Raw genomic sequence first — 17,777 nt, 5'->3', positions numbered from 1 at the left:
TTATTTATTTATTTCTTACTTTGTCAATGGACTGTGAACATTTACGCAAATTTATAATTTTATTAATACAACTAAAAGAATAAGACCTAAAGAGAAATTTGTTCCATTCATTAAACATTATACTTTGGATATTTTCTATTTGCATGTAATATATTTTATTATATGCATTCTATATATTTGAATCTTTTAATTTTCCATAGACGCATAAAAATCTGTAGTCTATTTATTAGTTCTCGTCCTTCAGGATATAACAAGACAACAAAAATGTAGATATTTTATAGCTATCAAAGTTTCATTGAAAAAAGTGTGATACTAATCATTAACTTCGGTGTTATAGGAAGTGCAATCACTCCAATAGAATTGTTCTAATAGAATTGTCACTCCGAGAAATATGGAGAAGTAGAACAATTATTTTTTAATTCTTCCGCACAAAAGTTTCGAGAAATTCGATATCGATAAACTTCAGATCAGACTAGGACGTAATTACCTTTCATTGTGAGTATTTCAGTTTAGAGACAAATAAAAAAAAAAAAAAAAAGGATATTGGAGTATTTGGGCTGCGAAACAATCGAGCATCATCCCGGCTTTTTTCAAAAAGCTACTCATCCGTGCGAATTCCATCGACGATCGAAAAGCACCACCCAGAGATCGACGGCACCGAAGAGTTCACGTCCTTCTATTTTGCTGAAAATTTTTCAATAAAAGCGTGGCTCGCGGAATGCATTGTATGCGGCACACCAACGGTGCGCGTCACGCGATTCCCAGAAACGTTTCCTCTTTTTTGTCTCCATTTTTCAAAATTGCCAAGCTGGAAACGCTTCACGTTTTATCGTTTTCCCATTCAAATCCCTCGATCGTTCCAATGATCATCTTTGACCATCAAAAGTACTGGGAAAAAGTGACGCACAATTTTTTTATTACTCACATATTTGGTATTCCTTTTGCCATTGTTACGTTTAGAATGCGGATTTTTATGCAAACTTATATTTTTCTTAAAGAAATTAAAGATATTTACTTGGCTCACTGAGTGCAAATACTTTAGATATTTTACATATTTTTGCATTTATATATTTTGATAAATAAATAAAGGCAAAAATGCATGAACATCCACAGTATAATTGAATGCGGTTGCAATTTCTTGCTCTTGCTTTTTATTTAATTGGCGAGATAATTGCTTATAGTCTTTTATTTAGAATATTTAACGGTAATATAAGGAGCGAATTACTGTTTCCTCTTTTCTCTTACAGATTTTAATACCAACAACAGGATAGAACCGCCTCCTCAAAGGCCGGTAGACCAACCAAAAGTACCATACTCCGTCAACGAACCAAGTGTTAAAACTAAGGAACAGGTGAATATGGCTGAAGTTTTTATGATTAATTACAAACTCCTATCAAGGTGTCTTTGCAAGATTAAAAATCTTCTAATTTATTATTATAGTTCCTAAACTATTACATCGCCCACCTTTCTAAACTTATCAAATTTATCATATTACAAATGGAAATTTCATACACTATCAAAAAATAAAATACAAAGTAATTAATCAAAACAGTACATAATATATCATCATGCGAAAATGTGTATTTTAATCTACTGCGATTCTTTGACCTTTATATTTCAATTTCACCCTTGTTTTAATGAATAAGAGAACTTTTAATATCTCAAAGGAGAGTTTAGCATAAAATGCAAACAAGAAATTAATAACGATTCTATATCTTTTTTTTTTTTTTTACAACTGAAAAGATCTGTTGACAATAGAGAAACGAAACATAGTGAAAATGACTCAAAGAACGTAGCAGGTTTAAGTGTTATTTTGTTATAATTAGTGTAATGAAATACTATCCGACACTTTCGGTTCACTATAACCCACACTGTCATTCATTGATCCTTTTAACAATGAAAAGATACACCTTCTCTCCCCCAATTTTACGCAAAGGGAAAGCCCACCGAGACGCGTGGACGTTAAGGCGGGTTATTAGATTTGTTCGAAAATACGCGTCCTGGCGAGCCTGCGAATTAAACGGATTAAACTGATTAAGCGGTGTACCATTGCAGACGATCATCGAGCCCGTAAACCGACCCGACAACGAGGTCGATGTAATCGAGCCCTTAGATGTCGAGGACGACTCGGAAAGCACCGACGACCACCACGACGTATACATCATGAACCCGAAACACGAGGACCGTGCCAGCTCTTTCTTTGCTCAGCCAGGTGTGCTGGCAGGTAAGTCTATCTTTTTCATGCTCTTGTAACTTGTTTTACAATTGTAAGCAGCCAAGAATGAAATATATAAGCGTACATTATTCGTGGTTAAGAACTTGAGAGATTGTTTTAATGTCAGCTTTTTAACTACTTTTTAGTTTTTATTTGAATAACTATATAAATTTAAATAAGAGACTAAGAACTTTCAAATACATTATTGTAATATTATAAATTATATCAAATCTTATATTATATTAATATTAATTAGCTATTAGATTACTTTTCTCCATAATTTTTAATTACATAAAGTAGCGAGAATTTTAGTTTATAACTATTGGACTAAAAATTATGTTTAAATTTGAATTAAAGCTTCTTTCAAATCTTCTTCCAATTTTGGAATATTTCATTTGGAAGTTCCATATTTTTCCCAAATAATGAGTACAGAAATGCATGCAGTATTGCTAGCATTATGTATCCAGAACTTTTCATTCTCAAATTTTTGCTGTACGCAAGTGAAATAATTAAATATACCATTGTACGATTAATCGTGATAGAATTCGCTAAACGCAGTCGCTTTGAAAATCAGAATCCGGGTTTACGGAACCGAAACTACGCGAGAGGGTCGCATTATTTATTAACGCGTTGCCTCAATATTAAATTCGAAGTATAAGGGCAATACGCGGATCAACATTCCATGGAAACGGTATTTATTCAGGAGAACTCGGTAATTCCGACGAAATTCTGGGTTAAGTTAACTTATCAGCAGCTACGCATAATAAATGCCCTACATAATTAACATCCTGAATGGTTTAACGTCGCTGAATAATGAATTGATCCTGCTTGTACGGCTACCTAAGATATTTTAGATTTGAGACGCTCTTTAAAGTCAGTTAAAACTAGATTTACTATCATAAAGAAATAAACTAGAAGACAATCAAAATAGTATTTTGAGAAAGTTAACAGAGGGGAAAAAATAGATAAATAGGTTTGGAGTATCTGATCTTAAAATTCGAGGAACTTATTAAAATACTATTTGTTAATTTGTAAATGTTGTACACAGATATTTTCATATAAACAGCTATTATAATTACTTAATTAAATCACCTACTCTGACCCTAATTCATCAGCTTATAAATGTAAGCATAGTATTAAGCAATCCTCTATATATTTTATATAACTTTTATCTAATTTATTTGTTTAATATTCTATACTAATCAAAATTCACCTTTTGCAGCGGTGATTGGTGGAGCGGTAGTTGGCCTGCTTTGCGCAATCCTGGTGGTAATGTTCATCGTGTATAGGATGCGCAAGAAGGACGAGGGCTCGTACGCCCTGGATGAGCCAAGAAGATCACCAGCGGCGCAGGCGTTCCCTAAGCCCGGTGCGCCGCATCACAATCGAGAATTCTACGCTTGAGGCGACAAAGCTTATCTGGCTTTGGCACCGCCCAGTTTTGTCCCACGATACCATGCTGAGAAAGACGATGTCCTTCAACCGAATTAAGCGCCACCGCCGACGATACGATACATCCGGAATCTCCCACGAGGATCTTGCGAAACACCTCGTTCACTGACCACAGAGAGACTTCCTTCACGTCGGGGACAAGCCAACCACCTTAATCTCTTTCTGACCTTTCGATCAAAGATTTGCCCAATACTCCTGTTTCCTTTCATGTAAACGCGCCTTCATTCTCTTAATGATCTGTTCGTTTCGATAATATTCTGCGTTTTATCATAGGCGCCTGTCCTTTTTTTCATTTTGAACCGATCACTTTCTGAGGTGGAACCTCCCTTAACCCCACAGCACTCTATTTTCCTACTCGTGTGCCTCCTCACGCTGCGAGTAGTCTCCTGGGTTAAGCATTAGTCCACCTCCGAGAGTAGAAGGTAGAAACGTAGAATCGTAGAATGGTTTTGACTTAACTTATTTTATACTTTCGTACAAAGTCGGTGTTCATTGTTGGATGTTTGTCTTTCTTCCGTAACTATCGTGTGCTGATAGAACTAGAGAGAGAGGGCGATGACTGATGAACCGCCCCGTCGTGAGTACTCGTCGGCAAGGTCGCGCCAATTCCAGATGCATTTACACAACGTGTATTTCAAAGCGTATGCGTATCCAGGCGTACGTATACGCCTCCCTGTACAGGACTGAGAGCGCGAAAATTCGTGGGCGATAAACGCTGCTGGTATGTCGTTAATCATTCTGGCTCGGTGGAAGGAGGGAAAGGAAGAAGGATCGTTGCGCCACCGTGATTTCTCTTCGACGCCAATCCCTTGAACCACGACCTCGTTTATCAGCGTTTCCTCTGCTGTTCTCCCCTTAGTTTTTTTCTCCCTTCTTTGTTTTTCATCCACTTTCTTCTTGTTTTCTATTTAATGATCGTATTCCAGATTTGCAGAAACGTTTTTAACAGTATGACCGCACAAGGGACTTTGATCCATTGTCGCATTTCCCATTTCTCGAGTCCGGTTCTATGGAATTGCAATGCCCATTACAATCGCTAGAGGAAAACTACTCTATAAAATATGAGATTGTCCTTGTTCTTTAAGGTTTATTTCTGTCTTAGAAATTCTGTAACTTATTTTAATCGCTAGGTTGAGAGTAATAGAATTATAATAATAGTAAGAAAAATAAAAAATTAGGAAATAGGCGATGACTATTCGGGGAAAGTGATAGGTAAAGACGCTAAAAATAACTTAAGGTTCTTAATTTTTTAAAAATCATTAATATACCTAGATATGTCGTAGGATAATTAAATAGATAATCCAGTAAGTTAAATGGATTGTTTATAATAAATGACTATAACGTGTTTGCATTTTGGCGAAGGCAAACAACGTTAACCATTAATTAAAAGAAAATTTAGAGGAAATTGAATACATATTAAATCGATTAATTTAAATTAGGTACGTATTCAAATGTTTGTATGTTAAATCACGTTAATCGTACAATTTATCTCCTAATCTTACATATCGGTATTTGGTCACATCAGATCGATTTGCAGTTCAATCTTTCTCCTGTTTTTTCTAATATACATATATAGTTCTTCATTGAACGTCATATGGCACAAATATAGTCGCAATGTTTTCCTAATAAGATACTTCTCTAATATATATGACAATTATTTATTTCTGAGTTACTAACATAAAATCGATATCTCCGTGAATAATTAGACTTAAAATTCCATATGATAGTTCCAATCTTAATCTCGAGATTTTTATCGTATTTATTCGTCGAACGTGTGAATTATTTAAATTATTGATTCACTTACGAAAACTCCCAAAAACCAGTAGTGCGAATCCTAATTTAAAATCAGAGAATCTGTTTTATTAATAAAACTCATGTTTCATTAGGCTCATGATAAGAGTTAAGCCGAAGCCGCCAGGCGAATGTGTCTTCGTCGAACGCGGTTGTATCGATTGCCATGCACTTACGATTAATGAATAAAAAACTAGGCGTGCCATTTTAAGCCACCTTAAGTGACGACGTTCTCCACAACCGATTGGTCGATCTTCCGTGAGAGCGAAACGAACGATATTTGTGAAAGAAGAGATTCACTTATCGATCGCATTTTATCAATAAATTGAGCACAACGTATCCTCACGATCATTCCCTTCTTCCACCTTAAGGAAACTAAGAAACATTTTGTATCTTAAGGAGAGAAAAAGCTTCTTCTGCTAGTCGAGAGAGATTCTATTTGCCATGGACAAAAAAAGAAAAAACAAAGAAAGACGTTTAAATTTGCTGCGTGTACGCAAGGACGTCACATCTTCCGATCTTGAAAGAAACACACGTACGTACACGCATAGATTTATATACGTAAACACGATTTTCATCTCCGACTACAAAGAGACACGCGTATGCCATATTGAAAAACGAAGTTAAAAAAAAAAAAAAGAAAGAAAATGATATGAAAATGAAAGGTACACACGCAGACACACACACGTACAAGTGTATATCTATTTGTTCCAAGATTTTCATCCGCGGTATTTATCCTATGGACGATCAGCATCGCGAAATACGTTGTAATAATTTATTAACTTTTTCACGTAGGACCAAGCGACTCCCCTTTCTTCCCCTATCTCCACCTCCTAACTTTCCTGTACATTTTCCTTTTAATTTCCCCTCCTTCATACTTCCGGTGATCCTGTGAATCGTTAACTGTCTCTCCACAGTTATTTGAAATTTTTTCGGCGTCTCGTTCGCCTCTTTCCAGGTAGAATGCAATCAATGTTTTAATCGTCAGACTATAACGTTAAAATTGTCTATTTTATATATGATTTTGTTAGATGAAATTGTTAGCCAGAGGATATATTTGATTATGCTTCTGATTGAGAGAAAAGGATTGTTAAAAGAAAAGAAACAAAAAGAATTATTCAGGAAATAGCGAATTAAACGATATCATTGTAACGTTATTATTATTATTATTATTATTATTATTAATACTATTGAAACATAGCGTTAATAGTCTGAATTCTTAATCGCGCCATTTAGAATACATTGTTCCACCATGTTCCCTCCACTTTCGAATGATAACAATTTGTAGGATCTAGCGCTATCTTTTACTAACCTTTTAGATCGCGATATTAATTGACGTTAAATCTTTCCGATGAAGAAATATGAATGTCAAATAATTTCTACACTTGGTAAAATAATCTTATATATACGATGTTACAGCTTTGATAATATCTTATATATAACGTTATGTCATTATTATACCCTGTGCAATAATAATATGAATTTTACGTACACTAGCCGTTGCATTTATTATCGCCCGAATCGACCAATACAAATAAAATAAAGCAACGATCGTTTAAAACAAGCAGAATCTGACGCCAGAAGTATTGAAAATATGAAAGAAATTAATTTGTAGTGGACAAAAAGAAAATAGCGAACACAGAGAAATTTCTATTTTCTCATGTAAATAAATAAAAAATTATTAGGATCCTATTTTTTAACGTGCGAAAGTTTTATTTAAGCAGTAAGATGACCATAAATCTGTGTTCTACCTGCGTAGGAGGAACACGGGCGCCATTTTTATAAAGTCCGATGTGTCGGGTTAAAACTAAAATATATCATGTCGATACTGCCATGTACTAATTACATAAGAAACACCAATTGCCTACGATAACTCTGGTAATTTTCTTTTTTCGCCATGGCGATTTTTCCCCGGATGTTTTTCATAGTTAATTCGTTGCTAATCTATGCTTTGCCTCGTCTCACTTCGAAACGACCATTGAACGTTACGGGCGAAGCGTTTAAATTTAATCGACGTATTTATAGCCGATGTCTCTGGAAGCGATTTTCTTTGAACTGCTTGTAAGGAAAATAAAATACGAATGAAAGTCGTACGTTGGTCGTGAATCATGGAAATTATTTCTTGCGACGTCGATTTATATGTTTTCAGGTATCGCGTGTTCTTTTCATTGAGACGACTCCGATAATTCCATCGATTAGCGCATTTCGATAATGGGCGCTCGTTGCTTCTAAATCGATCTTATCGATTTGTAAAATGGCTGGAAGCTATTTTTTAAGTTTATTTATATAATAAAGTATCTAAACGTCTCTACACGCACGATACTGTAACAGGTAGTAATAAAACAGAATAAGTGTATTGATAGGGTCGACTTGGAAGACGGAACTATCTAAGTAAGCGGCTGTTCGATGTACAGGTTATGTGAGAAGCAAAGATCACAAATAAATATCGATATCTAAGCAAAAGTCATGAAAGCTGTCTGAAGAGTTACGATACGATAACGTGTTGGAAAAAAAAAAATGATTGTGTTTAGGGTAAGTTACTTGCAATAAATAGAATGGAAATTAATTCTCTCTTCTATTTCTCCCAAGATTAGTGGAATACTACCGCAGTACCTAAAAATCAATCGTGCAGTATATATACAAATTTTATGCTTTGCCTTTAATTCGAAAATCGTTTGAAAGGAAATTTATCCTTGTTGTATTAATAAAAACGTCGTAATTTTATTATCAAAATTAGTCAAAATAACTAATTGTAAGTATACCATCCGTGTTTTCCCACGTCGAACCGGTTCTACCAATTTTTAGATACATATTCCGTTTCTTCGCCTTTTGGAAACATCTTCATTCCCCTTATCCTCTCCTCTCTTTCTATTCGACATTTCTCTCTCGAGAATTTCTTCTCCTCTCCTGGCACTGACGAAAAGGAATCTGGAGATCGAATCATAATCTTTATTGTAATAATAATCGTACGCAACATAGACAAAGGATTGTTTGTTAGATAGTAATTAATCCTCCGTGCGGTGATGCGAACAAACGCGAAACTGTTGTTTTTTTAATGAACAAAAATTTTGAGTTTCTTCCTTCCACGAATGTGAATATTTATAAATAAAATGTAATTTATTGAAAAAGAAAATTAGACATTTTTTATCTATCTTTATCGTTTACTGATATATAATCTATTAAAGAAAAAAATATTCTGTTCGTGAATGACGAAGAAATGTCTTTACAGAAGCTTGCATTTAGACGCGATTGAAAGAACACATTATATTCGACGCGAGAACCCTAGACAACAAAAGGAACGAAAGTAAAAAATGCGCGTTGCATTTCCACGTGGCTCATTTAATACTTGAAATGCGCCGTCTATGTTCTATGCGACGAGAAATATAATTGTAATGAGATCTTATTTTATAAGAGGATGTATTCCGTAAAAAAATGCTATCCTAGTAATGAGAAGTCTGTCTAAAACTAGACAAAAATCCCATAGGCCAGGTGGACAAATGAATAATAATTTTAAAAGTGAATATAATTAATATTTAATGATAACGATAATTAACAATATTATTTTTTAAGAATGCGTATTGTCTAACCTCCGCTCCTCCCCTTCTGGATCGCCCTCGAGGATCCATGAAATATATATTACATATATGTGTATATATACTCGTGGTCAGTGCACACATATATAAGTATATACATGTATATGTATTTGTTTTTAAAAAAAAATAATCGCTCGCCGGTGAAACAATAAATTATAGTTTTTTCTTTTCTACTGTTTTACATTCTTGGTCTACGTATACACACGAGTATGACGATTCTATCGGTCCATCCATGAAGTTCCTAGGACCTATGATCTACACGTAGTATGTCCAACAAGTCGGTGCAAATAAACAAGATAATAAGATAAATGTAGCCATTGCCTAGCGAATGTTAATTATCTGTTGACTTTCAAAATGAACAGGGATTAATGACCAAGAATTTGTTTCGTAATTTTGTTTATTCTATTATTTATATTCGAAATTCCGTTACTTATATGAGCAATAATCATATCTCATAAAAATAGCGAATAAATGAACGTTCTTGGAATATTTCTATTTCGTAATATTACGTACTTGATACTTGTTGGATGTGCTATACATACACGAATTGATCAAAGTTGTAGATCATGGTACCGCAACGGTACCAATGAATCTCACAAATTACATTTCATTCGCGAAAAAATCGCGTTATTTCCATTGTGGGCGTTTAAGTTAACCAGACACGTTATTATTAACAGAAATTAACAATAATTGCACTATGTTAGTATAACGAACAATAATGTATGTCATCGCTCCTATTCTGTAAATAAACACTGTGCCGTATGAGAACCTTTCAATTTTAAAATGTAATTTTCTTTGATGCGTTACAGGTTAAACAAGAAAGACAGACACTTGTGTACTTGAAAATATCACTTTGCGAATTACAAAAACTGTATGGAACATGTCATTTTTCACAACATACTTAAAACATCTTATCCGAAAATGATCATACAATCCTAAAACGTTTCTCTTAAAAATAAAATCTCTATCAAACGTCCATTCGAAATTCTTACAGCGATGGTCCATTATATAAATTAAATATCTACAATGAGAGCCCATAAAAATAATAGAAAAATACGTTTGTTCTTCTCTTTTTTGTTAAATACGAACTCGCAGCAAAATGAGCGAATGAACACGTACACATTCTTTCGATATTGCTAATATGATATAATGTTACAATTGTATTTTTCAATGACCAATCATGTTATTTATGGGATATCGATTTATAAAATATTAAACTGTAAAATATTCAAAGTTCAATCACCACATACGATATACAATATAGATAACTACGATTTACATTTTCCTTTAAAAATGTAGAAAGATTACACTATAAATTACTCTTAAGAAATGGTTTTAAGTATTTTTCAAAAGATATGTTCACAGTTTCACGATTAAGAGGATTCTTCATGGCATCTTGGAACAATTCGTAAACGTTACCATCGTAAGCATCGTAAGTTTCAAAGCCTTTCAATTCTAAAATGTAATTTTCTTTGAGGCGTTATAGGTTCAACAATAAAAATATACATTTTTCTAGTTCAAGATATTATTTTATTAATTCTAGAAACTGTATAGAAAATACCATTTCCCATAACATATTTAAGACATCTCATCTCAGAATTATCGCATATTTCCAGGAAGCTTTTTATAAATATAAATTCTCTATCAAACATTCATTCACAATTATTACAGCGATGCTTCTTTATATAAATTACACATTTACAATGACAGCGAATAGGAATGGTACAAAAATACGTTCGATCCTTCCTTTCTTGTTCAATATAAACTCTCAGTAAAATGGACAAGTGAGCACGCATATCTCTCTTCGGTATCGCTCATATGATATATTGCAGTTGTTACATCTTATAAATCAATACCCAACAAACCATTCAATCGATTATTTAATAACAAATGCAAAATACGTCTTACCATAACATCTAAATGCAACATATCCCAAACAATCCAATCGCCACAAAACAAATACGAGATAATAATTATGATTAAATATTTCCTTTAAAAAGATTACGCTATAAATTACTCTTAAGAAATGGTTTTAAGTATTTTTCAAAAGATATGTTCACAGCTTCACGGTTCAGAGGACTCTTCATGGCTTCTTGAAACAATCGTTCGTAAACGTTACCATCGTAAGCGCCCAAAGCCGAGCAAAGAATATGGTCATCGAAATCGAAACCGTCAACGATTCCTACAGCATTTCGACGGATTGTCGTCAGCAAATATTCCAAGCGTGAATGAAGTGTCTCCACATGCTCTTTCTGCATAGAAGAAAACTAAAAAAGAGAAAGAGATGAATCACTCTTGAATTCAAATTATCCTACAGCATATAGTAATAAATTTTTTCTTCTTTCGCAGTTCTCTGTGATTAGTTTCGAAAAAAATCAATACTTACCCGAAGAAAATTACCAACGTTCCTCAAAGCCCAATATACGATATACAGTTCGCAGAGTTGAAACATTACTTGACGAAATTCTTCAGACTTCGAGTTTAACTGTTTAACAGCTTTTGCAAATGTTTTTACCATGAAGACTCGAGCGTGAGCTTCCGCACACTGAGCTAGTTCGGTGCCCGTTTGGTTCCACGCCTCCTCCATCGGAACTCCGCCACGTATTCTGCGATCCAGATGTTCTGCTGCTAAACGAATAGATCTACGAAATAATAAGAATATCGTAAACATTCTGGTGAATGTCTATGCAATTATTCAGCAATATTTAATGTATTCAGAAGCAGTATACCCTGCGGCTACGGCGTTATAAGCATCAATCAGACATTCCAAATCGTTACTCCAAGGACGATGCCTTACTCCTTTTGCTGCTTCGTTAAGATACTCTACAGATTCTGGCAATGATTCACCATTCATAGCTTGTTTCCATGATTTTACTAGGTACCTAGCTGTTTGCAAAAGTAGGACTGTGTTTTCCCCTTCGTAAGTACAAACTGCGGTCGCTAATCCGTAAAGTGTTGGCAGATTGCTGACAGTCATGTATCCATGTCCACCACAAGATAACCGAAGTTGCTCTATTCCAGCTGCTGTATCTGCAGATACAACTGCTTTTAGGCAACATGACAATGAATGCAACTGCAAAAGAAATTAATAGAGCTAAAAATATGAAGTAAAGTATATTACTATAAAGGGTATAAAGGTACCAACCTCCGGTAGTTTCTCATAATTAGCCTGGTGCAATTGACTTTGTACCGTATAATACATATCCAAAACCCAATTAGCAGTAACGTGTATCGCGAAACATGTGGCAATATGAGGAAAAATTTTGTATTGTTGCGTAACGTAATCGATAATCTGCAGCTCTGGTTGTCTAAAAAGAAAGAAAGGCAAGGAATAATTTGGTATCAGCAGGAGAGATTTAATTTTAATTAAAAGTAACATTTGTAATGGAGACATTTTTAGATAAAGAGAAATAGAGCAGTCGATATTTTTAACAGAACATACTCCAGATTTAATTGACCCTGACGTCTTACTACGCTGTATCGAACCGCGATCGTAACGGCTTTGGATAAATAGTGTTGCAGGTCCCGCAGCAACATTACTCGGACGAACACCATCGTACCATACGTTAACTTGTCATTTGTAGATTTTACGTATGTTCCATCTTCCAGCACCTACAGCAAGAAATGTATCTTTACGATTTTTATAGCAATTATGACATCTGTACTGTTCCATCTACCGAGATGGCAGACATAATTTTTCTTCCATGTTCAGTGCAACAAGAAAATGATTTATCAAAAATGCAAATATTCATCGATGAATCAAGATTGGATTGAGCCATCATTTGCAAAATTTCCCTAGTCTTTTACGTATTAACTATCGTTATTTGTATTATCAAGTGCAACGGTACAATTTCGCCGATGAAAAGTAAGACTATTTGCTTTTCTTGTAGAAACTTTTACCTTACCTTAGAATTTTTCATCAACATATTCTCCCGTGGTATTCTAAAGTTACGAAATCCGAGAAATCCATTGTTCGCAGTGTTCATTCCTAACTTTCTACCAATCTCACCAATTATAATGTCTAAAAATCAAACACAGATTAATTTCGCTCTTTCCTTTATCTACTACTAGAGAATAATAATAAAGAAGAAAGCTGTTTTATTTAATCATTGTTATTTGATAACGTGAATAATTTTTTTATAACAAATTATAAACGATTAAGTAATATTATTGTATACCCTTTAAAGGTTCATGTGTCTCCACGTCTCTTAATTGTACAACAAACGGATGAATTCCCCTACATTCTCCCTGGGTGTATAATTGCGCAACTACTATTGCATGATTTGCGGTCTGACCCACTGAAAATTTTAATTGTAAATAAATCATACTGTTTTAGTGAACAACATTATTATTATGTCAAACAATTGCAATATACTTACGCCCGCCTGGCCACCATTTGTAGGAAGTCAAAGTTGGACTATTCAAAACAAACTCTTTCGTTTCCGGATCGTACGTTGCAGTAGTTTCCAAACCCCTGAGAAACGTTCCATGGCCTAGTTCGGTCTAAGGCAGAAGTGCAAGATTAAATTTACTTGAGAAACTTTTAGAATCTGTGACCATCCTGTTTAAAAAGAATGTTCTCCCTTGCGTATTACCTGCGCATATGTTCCTATAACATCGCCAGCCCAAGCTCTGTTTAACCAATATGCTTGCTGTTCAGAATTTGCTTGTCCCATAAGAGCGGGTAGAAACATAGCATAATGCAGGACCACTGGATTTCCATCTTGGAACAGTGCAGATCCAAGTCTTGCCGTGAAGATGCTCCTGCAAAATTACTATATGTTGTTACTATGTTACCAGGTAACCGAGAAAATACTACTATTTCTTAAAATTGAAAGAGAGTATCCAAATAATGTAGGAAAAGTCGTATTTATTTGTTAATATAATTATCCTCATATTCAATGGAATTTAATGTAGGTGGAAACATTTGCGTATTCGTTTCCCTCTAAGAAGAAAGAACGGAATGTTCTTTCTCCGTGAAAAGTTATGTGAAAATCTTACAGAACAAACTCATATTCCTCCATTCTCGAGAGTTGTAATTTTTTAATTTTGGAAAGAACATCTCGGGTAATTCGTAGAGAATCTTCATATACTTCTTTATGGCTCTTATATCTCATTGACATATCTTCTTTTAACGCCAGAACATCCGAAAAATATTGTTCTGAAAATAAACATTCATGCAAGTTGACAAAGTTATCGATAAATTATTTGGTAATAATGTGAGCAAATTTTATCGCAGATTTTAGTTACAATTACAGATTACACGGCAAAATGATAGCACATCCCAGAAAATTTAATAGTTTCATAATTTTTATGTAATAAATATGCTTACTTAGAACGTCTAAAAATATATAAGATCCGTAACACAGAAGAGTTTTGGACAGTGAGGGGAGTGAGACAAGGGTGCCCGCTGAGTCCAACACTATTTAACATCTATGTGGCAGGGCTGGAAAAGGAAATAAGGAAAGGTCAAGTAGGAGGTATAGTGGTAGGAGACAGAAAGGTATGGTCACTATCATATGCAGATGACATTGTATTCATAGCGGACAGAGAAGAGGAGTTAAAGGAAATGATGAAGAGATTTAAAACATTCCTAAAGGAAGTGGAACTGGAATTGAGTACGGAAAAGACGAAAGTAGTAGTGTCTGAAAAGAGAAGGAACAATAGGAGACAAAGGAAATGGCGATGGGGTGAGCAAGAACTAGAAGAAGTGGACGAAATAAGGTATTTAGGGTACATACTGCAGAAAAATGGGAGTGATGAGAAGCATATTCAAGACAGAAAAAAGAGGGTAACAATTGCGATGAAGAAGACATGGAGCATAGGAGAAAGGATATTTAAAAGGGACTACAAGAAGAGAATGAGGATGTTCGGAGCACTGGTAGAGAGCGTAGCGCTGTTTGGAGCGGAGGTGCGGGGATGGAACGTAGAGGAGAGACTGAACAGAATAAAAAGGAGATGCGTGAGATGGATTCTAGGCTTAGACACAACAACGCCGAATTACATTCTGAGAGAGGAGTGCAAGATAGAGGAAATAAGAGAAAAGGCACTGAAAAGAGCAGTAAGGTATGAGGAGAAAGCCTTAGAATCGAAGAAGGAATTAGTAAAGGAGTGTATAAAGGAGAGAGAAAGGAATTGGGGAAAGGGCCAAGAAGGGAAAAGAGCAAGGAACAAAAAGATAAGGTTAGAGGAGACGAGAGAGGGAAGGACACAAGTGGAGAGGCAGGAGATAGACAAGAAAGGATGACAGCTAACCAAATCATAGAAGAAAGAGGGAAGAGAGAAACAGAGGAGAGGGAGAAAAGGATAAGGGAATCTAAGTACAACAGATATTACAGAAACATAGCAAAAGAAGGGCTACCAAAGTATCTAGAAGGAAAGATGAAATGGAAGGACAGAGGTATGGTAGCAAGATTTAGATGTGGTAACGAAACCAGGGCAAGGGGACACTGGAAAGAGGATGCAGATTATGCAAAAAAGGAGAGGAGGACTTGAAACACATATTAGAGGAATGTGAGATAACAGGAGGAGCAAGGAACATGGTAGAAATATTAAATGGGACGGGAGAAGGACTGGCAGAACTGAAAGCGATAATAGAGAAGAGAAGAGTAGCAGAAGAAGCAGAGGAACGACAGGAAGGGAGCACAGCATGGAATCAAAAGCCAAACACGGAATGAGCACTTAGTTATAAGTGTTAATTATAAGTTAGTACATAGAGATAAATCAAGTAAGGTGCAATAGATAGGTATATGCAGTTGTATATAATTATAGAAGTATTAGTGTCAGAGAAATATATGTGATGTAAAGATATTATATAAGAGATGTAAATCGAAAGTCGTCCAAAGCCGAAACGTATGGACTAAGAATAAATAAATAAATAAATAATAAATAAAATATATAACATCTTTTTTTGCTCAACTTATGACATAAATATAATAAAAATCTTTAAATTCTTTAAATTTACGGAGCGTGCTATCGTTTAATCACGCGGCGTAGGTGATCAAAAGTCACAGAGATTTATTTATATTTCTAATACGAAATATTAAAGTTAAGTTAATATTAACTTCGTTCATTTCATTACCAACTTCACTGACCGAATACATCTTTTTTCGCGTATTTTAAGCATTTTCCAACCCGATAATGTCAATTTTTCTCGCGAAGAATGTTTCTCTAATTGCTATAATTTAAAGACAAGGAATTCCAACTATACCTCGATCACGGCGTTGCTTCGTTTTTTCTGGACTACCATCGAGAAAATAGGTAACTTCCACAGGATCAAACGTACACCTATTTCGTTCATATTGTAGATCTTTGTGCACGGCCATTCTTTGTTGCTTCATATGATACAAATTACCGTCTATATGGAAAGTTAAACTTGTTACCGCACTTATCTGTATTAATGTGCTACGGAAATGCACAGCTTCGTATATAAATATACAGTGTTACGTCATGGTTGTGAACTTTGTTATTACTATTTTCGATACATATGACACTACGGATACACATTGATCCTATTAGTGATCTAATCTCTTCAATTTTATATTTTATTACATTGTATTTTATTATCTGATTTAATATTTATTAATGTTGGCGTTAATCGTTATTGTTTAACTCTACTACTTCTTATTCTAGTTTTTTAGTATCGTATCTTCTTCATTTACTATTCATTAATATTTCATATATATAGAGACAGTATGCTCTACATCGCCTCGATTTTTACTGCGTCATTGAGATACTCTACAGATCTTTGCATCAATAGCTTGTATCTATGACTTTACCAGGTTTTAACTCCTGCTCTTACTCTCAATCCTCCATCCACGCCTCCTCATTTCCCTCCATCCTTAATATCATTATTCTTATCATCATCATTAGCCTTATCCTTCCCTGCCAATCCTTTTCCTCCTCTTCATCTCTTCCACACTCGCCCCGACATATTTAGCACTCAGGTGACCACCCCCCACCCGTATTTCCCGCACAATTTTCTTTTTTCCTCCTTCCAGTACCTTGCATCCTACAACTCATTTCTAAAGCTGAATCTTACCACGTGTCTCCATTTATTCTCCCTCTCTCCTTTCCTTAGATACTGAGGTAACTCTCCCACACTTACCAGCTTATAGCATCAGTTCAATCTCCAATATCTGATCTTCTTATCTCTTTCTTCCGCTTGTTTCTTCTCCTTACATCCCTCTACCTTCTTAAATTCCTCTTCCTCCCCAGCTCTCATTGCTCCTCCTTCCCTAAACTTTTTGCTTCATTTCTCCCACCCAGACAGTTCTTCCTCCATTCTCTTCCTTCCCTTCGCCTATCTCAATCTTATTTTTTTTTATTTATTTATTTAAATTTTACAATTTGTCCAGTAGAACATTTGGTAAAATATTATAGCTTAGTGGTATAATAATATAACATGTGGATGGCTACCCCCAGCGGGGTACCATCTTCCTGTTTGTTAGGTTATATCCCTTGTGAACACCTTTCTGACCACTTTACTTCCTCTACTACTACGTTGTACTCTCTTCTTGACACATTGACGCCGGCGTGTACCACCGGTGGCTCACACGTGCCTGTTCCGTGAGGCGGGGTGCGTCACGGTGAGTCATACTTGTATTTCACAAAATAGGCAAGGCAAAATAGCTTTATGTTATTTTATCTCAACATTATAAACAGACGTTCAATAGTAAAAACATAACAAGTCAATATTATAAACTTAGCATAATTATTTGCTTTTT

At 35.0% G+C, this 17,777-nt stretch overlaps 2 protein-coding genes across 2 annotated transcripts in view; one reads left to right on the top strand and one right to left on the bottom strand.

The window, feature by feature from the left end:
• The window catches only part of LOC126870098 (syndecan-like), a 231,566-nt gene extending 224,615 nt beyond the window's left edge, over positions 1 to 6,951 (top strand). Inside the window, exons 3-5 of the mRNA XM_050627564.1 lie at positions 1,248 to 1,351; positions 2,056 to 2,224; positions 3,438 to 6,951. Coding sequence (XP_050483521.1) covers positions 1,248 to 1,351; positions 2,056 to 2,224; positions 3,438 to 3,619 — 455 coding nt within the window. The 3' untranslated portion in view covers positions 3,620 to 6,951. The remainder of the gene's footprint in view (positions 1 to 1,247; positions 1,352 to 2,055; positions 2,225 to 3,437) is intronic.
• On the bottom strand, positions 6,159 to 16,557 carry LOC126870045 (probable peroxisomal acyl-coenzyme A oxidase 1). Its single transcript, XM_050627429.1, has 11 exons — positions 16,262 to 16,557; positions 14,053 to 14,212; positions 13,647 to 13,815; positions 13,431 to 13,554; positions 13,230 to 13,349; positions 12,957 to 13,072; positions 12,494 to 12,663; positions 12,197 to 12,359; positions 11,781 to 12,124; positions 11,438 to 11,693; positions 6,159 to 11,318 (listed from the first exon to the last, which is right to left on the bottom strand). The coding sequence occupies exons 1-11, from the start codon at positions 16,389 to 16,391 to the stop codon at positions 11,058 to 11,060; spliced, it is 2,013 nt and encodes a 670-aa protein (XP_050483386.1). The 5' UTR covers positions 16,392 to 16,557; the 3' UTR covers positions 6,159 to 11,057.
• Positions 16,558 to 17,777: the final 1,220 nt, after the last annotated feature.

The sequence above is a fragment of the Bombus huntii genome, chromosome 10, assembly GCF_024542735.1.
Source record: "Bombus huntii isolate Logan2020A chromosome 10, iyBomHunt1.1, whole genome shotgun sequence".
In the NCBI taxonomy this organism is placed as follows: Eukaryota; Metazoa; Arthropoda; class Insecta; order Hymenoptera; family Apidae; genus Bombus; species Bombus huntii.
This window is presented reverse-complemented; position numbering and strand designations above follow the sequence as displayed.